This window comes from Myzus persicae, unplaced genomic scaffold (assembly GCF_001856785.1).
Source record: "Myzus persicae strain clone G006 unplaced genomic scaffold, MPER_G0061.0, whole genome shotgun sequence".
Lineage (NCBI taxonomy): Eukaryota > Metazoa > Arthropoda > Insecta > Hemiptera > Aphididae > Myzus > Myzus persicae.
Window position 1 is genome coordinate 284,043 of NW_019100470.1, and position 15,108 is coordinate 299,150.

Sequence of the window (15,108 nt, forward strand, 5' to 3'; positions counted from 1 at the left end):
GGCACAGTCGAGTAATATTTTTCTAGCCGGTTTTAATTCGTCCGCAGCTCCTCCTCGTTGGACTAGTTTTCGCTGTTATTGAATGGGTGGCGGGAGGCGCTCGGGTACGTGGTATATGTTTCGGGGGGAAAAAACATACATAAAAACCGTGAGATGAACACAAAACAAAAAAAAATATTACAACAATGCAATAATAATTGTCATTTGTCAGCTGTGGCGCATGTACGGCTAATTATTAACAGACATGTGTCGTTTCCAATTTCCACGCGCGCACGCACATTACGAGTATTATTATTCATCTCGCCTGCAGTTGTTGCGAGTGTTATTGTGACCTCAAACGGTTCTTTTGAACGTCACGACTTTTGCCGGAAAACCTATTCCTATACATATATTTTAAACGAGCTTAATTTAAATTCATCGCACAAGTTGACGGCGCACAATAATGACCGCCCCGCATTATTATTATAACGGGCGAATCTGTAAATTACTTTTTCCGTCTGGCACTACTCGAGTTTTTCGAAACATTTTCCACCTCCGAGTGGCGAGCGCGTGAGCCGGCCGCGGCGGCGGGTGCTTTTAACGTTATTGTTACTGTAAAGTGTTGCGATGTTTGTCTCGCGTGCAAAACGGTCGCAGACTACAGTCACTCGACGTTACTATTTAGTCGATTATTTGCAGTCGTGATTTTATTCATGCATAATATGTAGGCGAAATATATATTATAATACGCACAACCGACAAGTCAAATTGCGTTCAACGAATGATAATAATTTTATAAAGACTTAGATTAATTATGGAGTTCGTATATCACATAATTCAATTAAAAATAATTATGTGTAAATTGAACTATATAGTCAAACGGCTGTGGACTGTGGAGTACACGACCTAGTAATTATAGAATAGTAATTGCGCGAAGAATTTGAGTTCGTGTTGTGGAATTCATTATAGGCTTAGGCTCATCGTGAATAAGGTTAAATTATTTCTCAAAAATGAATAGTTAATATATTATATGTTTAGTGTTTACCTTTATTCACGATTTTAAGTCTTTGTACTGAATAATAAAGCGCTTTAACATATGCATCGATTTTTATTTTTTACAATATAATTGTCTTTGAACTTATAATTATATGTCATTGCGTTGTCGTATAAATTAAATTGAATTATTAAAAAGATAAATGTAAGGTAATTAATGTGACGGTTTGAAAATGTTTTTACGTATTTAACATTTTTGTTAATGTTTAAACATAGGTAATAATATATTTATCACTCAACCACTACAAATAGATAAAATATTAATTAATATCGTGTTGTTTAAAATTTTTGGATTTAAATTAATTATATTGTTGTGAATTTATACGAAAAAGTTCTCAAAATTGTATTTAGCTTATCTAGTATATTGTATAGAAATTAACAAATTAATGAATATTGTATTGTAATTGGTTTTTAATTTAACATTTATATAGTCAACTAAAAGAAAATTATATTGGTTTTTTACTATTGATATTTAGTTTTAAACATCAACTACAAACACCATTAGTTAACCACACATATTTTTAGAAATATCTAGATTGTAGTTAGACCAATTTTAGTTACTATTTATTAATTATTTATATGTAAAAGATTGTTAAATCGATTAATTTCAGTCCATAACGCACCCTTTCAAAAAATGTTGGTTTATTTATAAATTTTAAGTTATTGCCTACTTCTCTAAAAAAAGAAATATTTGGGTCGTTTATTTTTATTGATAACCACTAAATAAAAAATTAGAATATTGAATAGTACTTAAATAAATTGATATATTTGTTATGTAAAAATGTTCTTGTTTCATTTTTTTGTCGGAAAATTGTAAAAGTGGATGGTAATAACATTTTTAATAACGTAATGATAATCTTTTAAATGTGTACCTAACATCGAATCACACTTCCATTGAAATAGCCTATACTCGAAATTATGATCTCTAATTTCCTTATATTTAAACATATTGTTTTAAATATTAGAAGTTTTTTCTCAATTTAACAATGAGATTTCGATTTAGAACTTTACAATGTAAGCAACACATTTTATGACCAACAATATTGATTAAATAAATGGTTTTGACATTTTTTTTTAACATATACGTTTACTTAAAGCGTCGCATAGTTCTGACGTAATGTATCTCTTTTATGTTTCTGTAGCCCTTATAACATAGTAATGAACTTAAAAACAACTACGGGACAGGACAGGACAGAGTTATACGAATTGCTATGGGAATACATACATAAATATAAATTCATTCGAATTATATTGCGCATTATTTTACAACATAGAATAACACAAAACATTTTGAATTGCCGAGAGGAGAGTTCACAAAGGATACTTCTTAAGAATTTAATTTTCGGAGAACTCTACTTGAGAATTAAAAACCTTTGCAGTTTATGAAAAAAATGCTGTATAATAGGTTAACGTTTTTTTCTTCAATTTTTTGATTAATTTAAAATCTTCAAAATCAGCGTAAATGTATATGATATTTTTACAAACCGCCGACTCGGCTTTTAATAGCAGAAAAATCGATAAAATAATATTATAACAGCGTAGGAACCTCATCAGTATTTTGTTTTTGATATATTGTTTATTATTATTATTATGATTATATGATTGTTATTGTTTCGAGTCGAAAAGAGGCGGGAAAACTTCCGGGGGAAATGTAATATCCGAATGTGTGTGTGCGCTTGTGGATGTATCCTGTGTATAAATAATAGGAAAAAAATGTATTTATGCAAAATCGTGCATATAATGGACATTGTGACATCCGGTTTGAGTTCAAACCCGCGCCCGCTGAGAATACATAACATTAAAGTCGACATTGATCCGAAACCGCAAACTCGGCACCCTGCTGCAGTGGTGTACAAAAACGTACGTCGCATATTATAATGAATGTCCCGTTTATATTATATTATTTCGTACGACTTCATCTTCATCTCGTCACTCGATCTTATTCCGATTATCGTCATGAGTATTAATAATGGCGATTGCGAAAGTGTCGTCCGATTTTGCAATTTGACAGATTGATCGTTGGTCAACAAAGGTATCGGATTTCGATACCTGCGATAGCTGATATATTATAATATAATATAGGCTAGCTTAGGCTACTCGGTGCTCGGAAACAAATTAAATGGGTTGCGCTTCTACAACATATATGATGCAAAATAATATAATAAACGTAATAAATGTGTATATTGCAGACTTTTGCTTGCGTAAATTGTGCAGTGTTCGGTGATAATTAGATCCAATGACATTTTAATTGGCACGCTTTGTAATTTAACTAGAATGAAACTGCGTTTAAGCCGAGATCGATTGGTACGCATAGGACATATAATATGGACAACAGTGAACAGATAATATTATCATATAGGTGGGTACATCGTTTTTTATTAAGTCGGGTGATCATATTATATTATAGTTTATCCTGTCCTCCACACCCCCTCCCAAATTAAAAAATAGACATAAAAAAAATAAATAATAGACAACCCTCGACCGATTATCACGGCCTTTGGATTTTTTATTTTTATTATCACCACCAAAGGCCATGGGCTATGATAGTAATCAGGGACTGAATATAATATAGTTTTCATATTTGTTGTATATTATATAAGATACTTAAAATTTAGCAGAGTAAGCTTAAAATTAGTTTCATGATACATAAAAGTACAGAACATAATTTAAAACTTTATTTTGCATATTTTTGCATATTGTACAGTTTTTTTGGACTTGACTATATGATATAAGTATATTTCCTCATTTTCACTTATTTAAAACTTAACTGATTGGATAATAATTATGCTTTTAAATATTTGTCAACTGCATATTGTTAATAATTTGATTGAATTTTTTAACGAAATCTAAATCATTACACTTCTGTGTTGATAGATTAATTATCAAGTGAATTGTTTTATGGCCTTCGAGACTCAAATAAATGTCCTTAAATCACGCGTAGAAATAATTTAAAATTGGTTGGTATATCAGTTTAATAAATTAACTATTTTTAATACATATATACATATTTAGGGATATTTAAGAGACTATTTATAGCTCATATTTATCCCTAACTGCTAGTAATCATATACCAATAACATGATAGAATTAAATTAATTGCTTATTTCTCATGTAGTCATGTGTATGCATCGCATAATTGTATATTATATTTATATTATGGGTTCTAAACATTGAGATAGATAAACGTTCTTATCTATATCACTTTACTATATAATTATTATAGACGTACCTTGGTCGTCGTTAAAAGCCACTCGACTCTCAATTTCGTATTGCTCAATGTGAGACGCCTATACTTATGCCTTACAACTGTACACGATTTAAGTCCTCTGCAATATAATACAATATCGTGGATACTGTCAAGTGAACAGTTTTTCGAAAACGTCGAGTTTTTTCTAATAATGATATTAATTATTATTCAAATAGCTTTCGGCTTGAATCGCTTTGAAACGCATACCCGACATACATATAGTACGACCGTGTTATTTATTCGAGTCGTATAGGACCCACACGGGCAGGCCTCGACGATTCGACACGGTGTACCCCGCCGCATTATAGCCGATAGCCGGCGAGTCGTATATTATTATATATGGTTTGCTGTAGTTGTCCCCTTGCTAATTTGTGCACTCGTTACGTACAGTTTTATGTCAGAACAATAACACGCTCGTGCAATAAAACATGACATTGTCAAGCAACGAATTACACACGCCGGCTAAATTCTCTTGACAGTCGGCCGCGAACTGTGTGCATCAGCGCATTCGTGTTTCGTTTATTTAACGTTTATTGTTAAGGTATAATACGCGCGTACGTACCTATATAATAGTATAGGTATACCCAGGTATACCCAACCTCGAGTGCGGTAAACACGTGTAAAGTATACCAAACGGTTTTTTTCTTTTATGTTTTTTTGGGATGTGCGAGAGGAAATCAAATTCTAATGGCTCGTATTTTGGACAACGTTTTCTTAACTTTGGGTAAGAATCGAGTTACGAATATACAATAGGAATACCTACCTATAGGTTTTTCTGCGATTGGTCGCATGTTTTCAAAACAGATTTTCAAGTAGCTTTACCACTCGGTGAGGTTCGCATTTTGTAACCTGCGGTCAGTCCAAACTGTTTTTCTAATCATATTATAATACAAGTTTTAAACCAACAAATGGCATAATCTATGCACTCACACTGTCTACAGTTTTGAGTCGTAAAAATATACAATGTTTGTACTTGTTGAACAAGCGTTAGAACTTTGAAGGCTTATCTATTGTGATTGCCCTGAATTGTCATTAGTTGTTTACCAAATATTTGCTAACAAGTTTGAAATTGAAAAAATAATCGTTTTATTGGAAATCTTTTTTTAAGAAAAAAACAAAACCATATTATGTAAGTAATACTTCAAACGGTTATTCAAATCGAGTAGGTACATATGTGTATTAAGTATTTGTTATTACGTACTATCTAATGTTATTTAAGTATGGCAATGTTTATCTATAAGACTTGGCTGTGTTTACGCAAGCCATAGAATGCGTCCTAACTCCTAATGAAACGAAAATATTGGCCTATACAATTTGTTTGTTTATTTGGCGATTGAAATTTTTCTCGTTTTAATTGATAGTAGAATTCAATTTATTGTTCTCGTCTTTAATTCGTTGTAATAATATTTTTTCGAACCATTCATCAAAATATAATATACGTCCGACCCATTGCAGAGAATAATATTGTCTGTCGTGGGCTACAGTGAAAGTACATATTATTATACATCACATAAATGCACGACATTTAGAACGACTGACCACGCCGTGCTGATTCGCACTAAAGTCGCAGTGTTTTATGATCAATTGAAATGACGAAAAAAAACTAAAATCATTTTTGACTCCGTCCAATATAATATATATTAATATAAATATGTGAAAAATACACTGTAATAAATAACTACAATAAGTCGATCGACTGCGCCTTTTTCGACGTGCCACGGACTTCCAATTCGAGCATGTCCGACGACCACGTACATCGGAACGCGGTCAAAATAAAATGGTACTATTTTATTTATCGTCCTCGTCGAATAATATGGTTTAGTATAGTCCGTAGATACCAGCTAACCGCAGTGCCACGAGAACCTCAGGGAAAACCGTTCAAATATGAATTTCATTATATTATTGTTATTATTGTTATCATGGCACAACTCACCTAAAGCGGCGTTATTGTGTTTGATGGGAAAATAATTGTATTTTGAGTTAGACTAAATCAAATGTAAGTGGTTGATGTCCGGGGGAGGGGACGTCCTGGATTCTAAAGAGGGGAGCTCTTTATGCGCGCTGAAAGTTCCCGCCACAATAATTGTTTGAATTATCAATTAACAATATATATTATTATAACTTTATTATTATTAAAAAAAAAAAAAACAATGAAAAGAAAGTTAATATTTTATTTCCCGTTTCAATAATATCATGTAAAACCAAAATGTTTTATATTAGGGCGTATTAATTTCTATGGTTAATAGAGTTACATTGTGATACCTCCGAATTAATAAATGTACTGTTTAATTTTTAAAACACAAAAATTAATCAGCTTCGGAACATTTGAGTAAAATATAACTTTTTATTTGATATTGATTAGATTATTTTGCCTTTCACTGATACAGTTTTCTTCCATCATAAAAATAAGTATGTAATTGCCACTTCTTTATCAATTTGAATCGATACCTATACCTAAAATTTACAAGAATATTGTTCTTTATAATTTTTAAAGGACAGGCAAACATTAAATATGTACCTACTTAATAAATTCAAATTAAAACCATTGTGATAAAATATAATATAGTCAATTATAAGTTTTTTATGATAATTTAGACCTAAAAATAACAAAAAAATGAAATACACTGAAAAAAATGAATATATGATTACAATATTTGGAGGAAGTAATGTACATACGATTCTAGTTCAAAAAAAAACCTGTTTAGGAAATTTAAATAGACCCGAATTGAAAGTTAGGATGCGAAGTACATTTTTTTTCTAGGAAAATTAACGGCGAAAGAAAACTGTAATATCTCATTTTTTCAGAAGGAAAATGGTACCGCCCCGCAGAATACCCGTAGGCAATAATTTATTATATCCGTCAAACTGAGTTGAGAATGGCTGCAGGGGTTGATGTGACAATATGTGTCATAGCAGTCGTCTCGGTGAAATGTGTCGATCATAACAACAGTAATTTAGTTAGTGGACGTTAGTAGTGGAAGGAACTAGTATTAGCCTAGTAAATCGATGGAATGTAATCAATATGAATAATATATTATGAGAAAAAAAAAGACGGTTGTTGAATTTTAATCGAAAAACGGGTCGGAGGTAAAACATAAACAATAATCTCACGCGTGTGTCAGTGCCCGTATCGTGTACCTCCAGCGGTTTATTTTGTGAAATAATAATACAATAATATAAAAAAATTTATGACGTGATATTATATTATTATTATTTATCGCATATGACGACGGGGAATGCCGTTTTCATTGACCAAGAGATCGCCGACGCCTCGCCCAGGCCACACAATGCGCCTAGGCACTATTTTACTTCTCTCCGCTGTTGTCTACGTGATGACCTGCACGACGTCGATTCCGTCCACTCGCACCTACCTAGTAATATTATTATTATTATTGTTAAACATTTTCGTTGCTTTGGATCGCGCCGCTCACTCGTTTATTATTACCGCCGTCATAATCGTCATCACCACCGCGATTATTGTAGACACCGCAGTCCCCCCCCCTCCCGACCACCCCAAAACTGCGGTGAAAACTCGGTCGGTTGTTTTCGAACGGTTCGCCACGACAGTAATAATATACGTCTGAATAGAGATGATGACGCCGACGATCACGATGACGGTGGATGTGGTCGAGTGACGAGAATCGCGATCGCGCGATGACCGACTAATTTGTGATAAACTCTCTCAAAGACTCAAACTAATCATAATAATGAGTCGACTAGAACGGGATAACCAGCCTCGGCGGTCGCTGCCGTATCCTCGTCTCGTCGACTCGTTCCAAATATTGTTTTGACTTCGTTTTGATCCGTGACCGGTGATGGACGAAAATCGGTCCGGAAAAATCAATGTCTCATCGCTATAACAATTACCTATACTTGCGTAGATTGCAATGATGAGAATAAACCAACGGTCGATACCGAAGTCGACCGTTTTGCTCTCAAAATCACCATGTATATAGGTATAATATTATCGTTTGTTTCGTCGCCGACATGTAAAATGATGTTTAGTGAACATTTTTATAATTTAATTTTTTAATTTTAAATGTACCTATACAGGTAACTACATTATCTGTGTTTCATTATATTGGTTGCTTTTTCCATGGCAGCACATAGCGACTCAGTAAACGTCATGCAAAAAGCGACCAAATAAAATGTAACAAATAAAATTATTTTGAGTTTTACAAATTTTAAATCATAAGTATTCTCACTTAATTGCTTTTTGCATGACAGCGACGATTTTTTATATTATATAAGCGCACTCTCTTTACAATTTATTCTTAATAAGTTTCTCGTGCATTCCACCTAATGGCGCATCACTGACAGGCATGTAATATATTTATGTGCATTGTGCATGAAAAATTCGACTATAACCATCAAGTCTGATGGTCAGTACTAGTGTAACATCGGGGTAACTAGGGAGAGGGGGCTAAAAAACCTTAGCCATTGACGTTTCAGCCCACCTATTAGTTTTTACTTCTTAGCCTATTCTGGTTAAAATCCCATATCCTTGCATTAGAAAAACTGTTATGATTTTTTATGTGTTAAATAATCAATAATTTTACAAATGTTTATAACACATTAATATTAACTATGATAACGAGTTTGTTCACGAGGAGAATCAAAACACAAATTATAGACAGCACATCGATGACCCAAAACATATTAAGTGAACTGGCCATAATCAATGATATACAGAAACAGAATTATCTAATACGAATGTATCGATGATGATAATATTTTATAAACACTTGGTCAACAACCATGGTTTATTTTCAACTTTGATTCTGCGGGACTCGCTGTGACTTCTATAATATAATAAACTCTCGTGATGGTGGTGTGGGGCTTTGCCCCTTCCGGCTTCTTTTGAACATGAGTTTTTGAGAACGATAGCCCCCGCAACTATCAATAATCCTATAGTCACAGACATGGCTACAGTGTTTGTCTCATAATAATATATGTGTGTGTTCACCTATAAGTATATAGAGTATGCGGTAATATATTTTAATATAATATTATGATCGACGGTGACTATCCCGAATCCGCGGTGAACGACGTACATAGGGTTTATATGTTATATCGCGTCAAGTGGTTCGCTTTATCGTAATCTAGGTCAAGGACGGTCGCGTCGGCAACGATAGTGTTTTCGATCCCGAGTATCTCTCTCTTTCTCTCTCTCTCTCTCTCTCCCGTCCGTCCGTCCGTCTCGTTCTCTCGTACAAACAATTTTAACAGCGCAAGCGCGCCTCGTCGCGGCGTAACCGTTCGCAGTCAGCTGCGCGGCGGCGGCGGTCAACAGAGATATGATAAATAATGTACATATATATGTATAGGTACCTACTGTGAGACATCATTAACACTACCTGAGATTTTTTCTCTTCCTCCCGTCGTTTTCTGTCGAACTGAACTCATTGAGTCATCATTACGATGCCTAAAATTATAATTAAGGCTGAGAATATTTGTACGGTAGAAGCATTATTTTTAGCTCACTATAAGACGAGCCATAGCTTCCCGTAACACAAAGTTGGAGTTATATATGGCGCCTCTAAATACATTTAATTTTTACACTTTTACTTTGCATTTTTTTCCACTATTACCTATTCCTTTTTTCGATGTTTTTAACCATACTAGTTACTTATTTTGAATTGTTCCATATTATTATTTTACACATCTTGTGTCCACGTCATACTTCATCAATAATATTTTTAATTTAAAGAACATTTGATTGAATTTGATATTTTTTAAATTATGATTTCAGGTGTACCTACGTGTATATTCTTACAGTAGGTAGTAGGTACACTACATTTTTCGAGTTGTAATGTATTTGCTGAGATTTAAAGTGCATTTTTAATGTTTTGAATTCACATCACTAATTATAAAATTTATTTGAGTATACAAAAATATTACCATACCAACAGTGAAAACTTTTGACAGAGTTCGCGGTGAAGGTGCTAACTCACCCTGTACCTATATGCGGACTCTATCATACAAGATCTTAAAATTTTTTGCAGAGAACGGCAAAAAATATTTAGCTTAGACTGTCATTAATAGTTATTCGTAAAACACCCAACGGAACCGAAAAGTATAAAACGTTATTTTACACAATGCTTAGAGTACACAATCTTAACGTTTTTTTTTAAAAATTACGCATAATATATTATACAGTCAATTTTTGAATGCACATTAGTGATATAGGTACTATTTGCACGTATATATTTATATTTTCAATGGAAATAGCGTATTTTTGTGTTTTGTTTTTTTTTTTACCTGTTTGGCCTCGATAAATCGTCTTTTTACGATTTAAAAAATAAAAACGTTACCTTTTAGCAACTGTAGTAGGTGAAGCGTAGGTACCTATTTAAAATACAACGGAATTTTTTTTTTCTTAATGTGTACAGTTTTGAATAATGAATAATAATGCAATTATTATTGAGATAAAATAAAACTTTTTGTCCTTATTTTTATTTCCTAGTGTGTTATATATATATTACATCGTATTAAGGTCATGAATGTTTGGGTCGTTTGGGACACATGTCGGTATAGCTTATGAACTTCCGGGCGGCCCCAAGACTATAAAATAATCGTCTCGTGTTTAAGTCGTCGCCCATAAATCGTATTCTCGCACTCGGTGGCGCGCGTTTTCCAAAATGTTACAAAATGATAATCGTTTGCTGTAATTTCGCTGGAAGATTTTATTTAGTATAGTGCAGCAGGTATACGCGTACTTATGTATACCTATGTACATATATATATATATATATATATATATATATTATATAATATCTTGTCCTCGAGGCTTACATAGTTTGATAGCACTCTCTCGTCGTCGTCATCGTTTAACGGCGGTATTAAGTATTAAACGTTCCTAAGCAATTACTTAAGTTTAAGCTTTTTTATCGGAAACTTATACACGTTTTATAATATTATACGTTTACATATCACGCGAATTAATCACAATTTACGTACAGTCGTTTGTTATTTGATAATCTTTTTATCTCGAGTAACTCGTGTGTGCGTTTTGCCGATCGTGAATTAATAATAATACAATGTGAATCGATTACACGTCGATTCAATAACGCGTCCGATTTGAACGGTTTTTATTATTAATTAATATATATTTTATGCGCATACAATACACATCGTAAATCACGCTACCCGATGTAATAATAATGGTAACGTTTGTTATTATTGTAACCAACACACATCGTTAAATATTTACTTTGGAAATATTCGAACAATGACGATATATTTTTAACACGGATAGGTTTTGTCCAATTATTTCCGAATAATCAAATTTTATCGAATTACGTGTTTCGGTTAACCGAAAGTATTTCGTATAGTGTAAATGAATCAGTTCGAAAAACTTTGATAACCATAACACGCATAGCGAAATCGGTGGTGGTATCTACCTATATAGTGTATACAATATGCATAATATAACGCGGACACCGTTTTCGATTCGTTTTGGCATACTCCAGTCATTCATAATATATTTTGCTATATCTTATACGGGGTGATTTTCCGAGCAGCCTCACCTCTGAGTTCTAGTAATCCATGGAACTCATTGTGATCGGAAAGTTTTTACAAAACACAAAATGTCGACAGATTAATATTAATTAGTAATTACTATACATTTTAAATCATCATAGCCCTCACTATATCTTCCAAAGATTCAAACCTATTGTAATGGGTACTATAATATTGAAATCCTTATTGCACAAAGTCAAAGAACTCAAAAACTGCTTGTATGAACTTATTTGAGTACATATCGACATTTTTAGGAAAACCATCTTTGCTCCACAATGAAATGCAGTAAAATAAAACGCGTTTGAAAAAAAAAATAGTCGGTATCGCCACAGGACACTCCTCTCTTAAATACGTGTGTTGAGGACCAGAGTGTTCTCGAGTATGTACCTACCTACTTAGAAATTCCAAAAACCAGAACTTTATGTAACTCGTTATTAAAAGAATGAGAGTGAGCAAGCTTGATGGATACACCCTGTGGCCTGTGTATAGTTTATAAAATATAAATACACATTACACATAATAATATTGTACAGTCTGCGGGCAAAGTTTTAAATATTATCATTCACGTGGATAGCTATGAAAAGCATGTTTTTATCTCGGTGTTCGGTCGCGTAGGCTCGTAACGTGAATATGTAAATTACATTGTCACACTGAGTTCACACGATTTATATAATATTATGCACAAGTTTTATGACGAACAATAATTTCGAACGTAAACTCGACGTCTCAACGCACTGCGAACGCGACACATACGGTAAAATAACAATAACAAGACATTTTTTTCGTCCCTCGTCTATAATCGACACCGATGGAATACGTCGCAGTTGTTTTATTATTGTTTTCTGAAAAAAAAAAAAACATAAAATATATGGAAACAAGACTGACCACAATAATATTACGCCTCGGAACCGGCTGCAGTATCGTAGGTCAAGATATCGTATGCGACATTGTGTGTGACATCATCATACCCGTAGCTCACCATTACACATCGACGACCGTATACTTGTGGCTTCTTCGTGCTCGGCTATATTGTACTGGAACATAATATTTTATTTATAAATCTTAGGCGTATGACCGGTCGAGATCGAGAACCGCTGCACAGCTCGACGGTCGCATAAGACCGCGTGGTACAATATTATTATTATTATTATTATTATTATTACTGTATTATGATACAACACTGGTGTGACCGACTGTTTACAATATTATAAGCTTCTATATAAGGTGGGGGCGTTGACTAGTCAAAAAGTTCCAGTCGAAAAGGTATTTATATTTTAAAACTTTTTTTCATTTAACTATGTACACAGTTCGTTAGTATTTTCTGATTCGAGGTTTATTAACTCGACTGCAATACGATTGTAATAACTTATAGTTTTTACCAGTTCATTTTGAAAATAACACGTTTGGTTATTTATACAATATAATATAATATTTATTTAAAATCGTTAGTTCCATTATTTTTTGTTTAATCACATCGTGTACGACGCAGTGGTTTTAAATAAGTGTGTATGAAATAACTAAATACATATTGTTTGATAGTAATTTGGTAATAACTAATTCTTATATATGATGAATTTTTGACAAACAATTTGTAAAAAAAAATATGTTAAGTTACACAATAATTGTACAATTATTATGTGTGATCCAGTTATAGGTGGTAATCAAAATTCAAAAAAGTAACCTTAACTGGGTTAAGTTGATAATTTTCTCTACATTTTAACTTTAAACTTTTACAGTTGAATGCACATATCGTTTGTTATGGCTATTAGCGTGTAGTTTAACGTTCTCAGCGTTGACGTAACACTAACTCAAGTTAATTGTTTTCATTAACTCGTTCACCTTTGCTTTTAGTGCTACTCGGCTTGTTTGCTGTGTGCCCACTATATATATTATTATAGTCGAATAGAGTAGTATACGCTATGCAGTGATGAATTATGATTATGTTTTAATAGCGATTGACGACGACCTTATCGTTACCTATTCATATGCATATGGGGCCAGTAGTTATCGTGTGGATAACTTACTGCGATCTCATTAAACTTTATCAGCCGCAGTTCGACCGTACACTGTCGATTTACCTACACGTACAGGTACATTGCGTAAACGTTTCGGTATGAATACGAAATATAAATCACTTTGACTTGTTGCCGTATACACACACTCGGGTAGGTACGCAGTGGCGATGATTATTTTTCAATAAAGATAAGAGTATTTTTTTTTTTTTACCGACACCTATCTAACCTTATATATTATCATAATAATATTATATAGAACCAAACGCTCGCTGTGCATCATAAAATCCTGCCGAGATTTGTTTATGATTGTTTTCCACGATTGTTACACGCGTGGAGACTATACCATTCGCGTTTTTCTATAAAAATTTGAAAACCATGTTATGGGTAAGTGGTGAAAGGATATTGCATATTATTATTATTATTATGAAGATGATGATGATGATGATGATGATGATGATGACGACGACGATGTAGTCAAGACCTGCAGGTCGACGGACGTGTGCGGATATACTATATTTACGTATTATACTTCCTTAGTATGCACACACGTCACGAGTCGTGGGCAAAACAAAAATTTATTATTTAATCGTTATATCACACGGTTCGTATTTTTCTTCTTCTTGTGTTCAAAACAATCGTAGCGGTTATACTCTATTAATTTCCTGCATAATATTTATGTTATTATGAGTGCACGAGAGTGTAAGTGAACGCTTCTCCGTAGCACGCGTGTGGTCAAAATCGACTGACTGTTGACCGTGTTTCAAAACGTCCTGGGGTTATTTATTATACAACTATCGTTTCCAATTTTTTATTATTTTATAAATTTCAACGCGTATTTTTACGAAACACTCTTATGAGAACAGCTCGCGGTGAGAAGATGTAAACACTATCGAACGCACGTGTCGAACGGAAAACAAAATTCGTATTTGACATTAAATGCGAATAGCGCAATAGTAGAATATTAAAATGTTAATATTATTATTTTTCATTATTATTTGCTAGGTATAATAGACGTGCGCAGATATTTTTGGCAGAGTTTTAGTAGTCACATATTTATTTGTACTGCGTTTATGATTTAAACACATATTTTATTCCAATAACATTCATTTTCCTTCCCCAACCCTTTATTATTAGTTAAATAAGCTTGGGTAATTCCTACTTTATTTTATCGAAAAAAAAAATACTATACACATTAATAAATAATTATCAAATCAATATACCCATGTATTTATTATTAATAATAATATTGTAATTTAGGTAAAATAAATTGATAATCAAAGACTATTTAATATT

The 15,108-nt window shown here is 33.0% G+C and overlaps 1 protein-coding gene across 8 annotated transcripts in view; it reads left to right on the forward strand.

Moving 5' to 3' along the window:
* The window catches only part of LOC111043130 (oxidation resistance protein 1), a 171,229-nt gene that overhangs the window by 57,359 nt on the left and 98,762 nt on the right, over positions 1-15,108 (forward strand). The window contains exon 1 of one of the 8 annotated variants that reach the window (XM_022328028.1): positions 4,927-5,003. The exons of the other annotated variants lie outside the window; for them this stretch is intronic. Coding sequence (XP_022183720.1) covers positions 4,942-5,003 — 62 coding nt within the window. The 5' untranslated portion in view covers positions 4,927-4,941. Of the gene's footprint in view, positions 1-4,926; positions 5,004-15,108 lie in introns of those variants that run through there. 8 annotated transcript variants of the gene reach the window in all.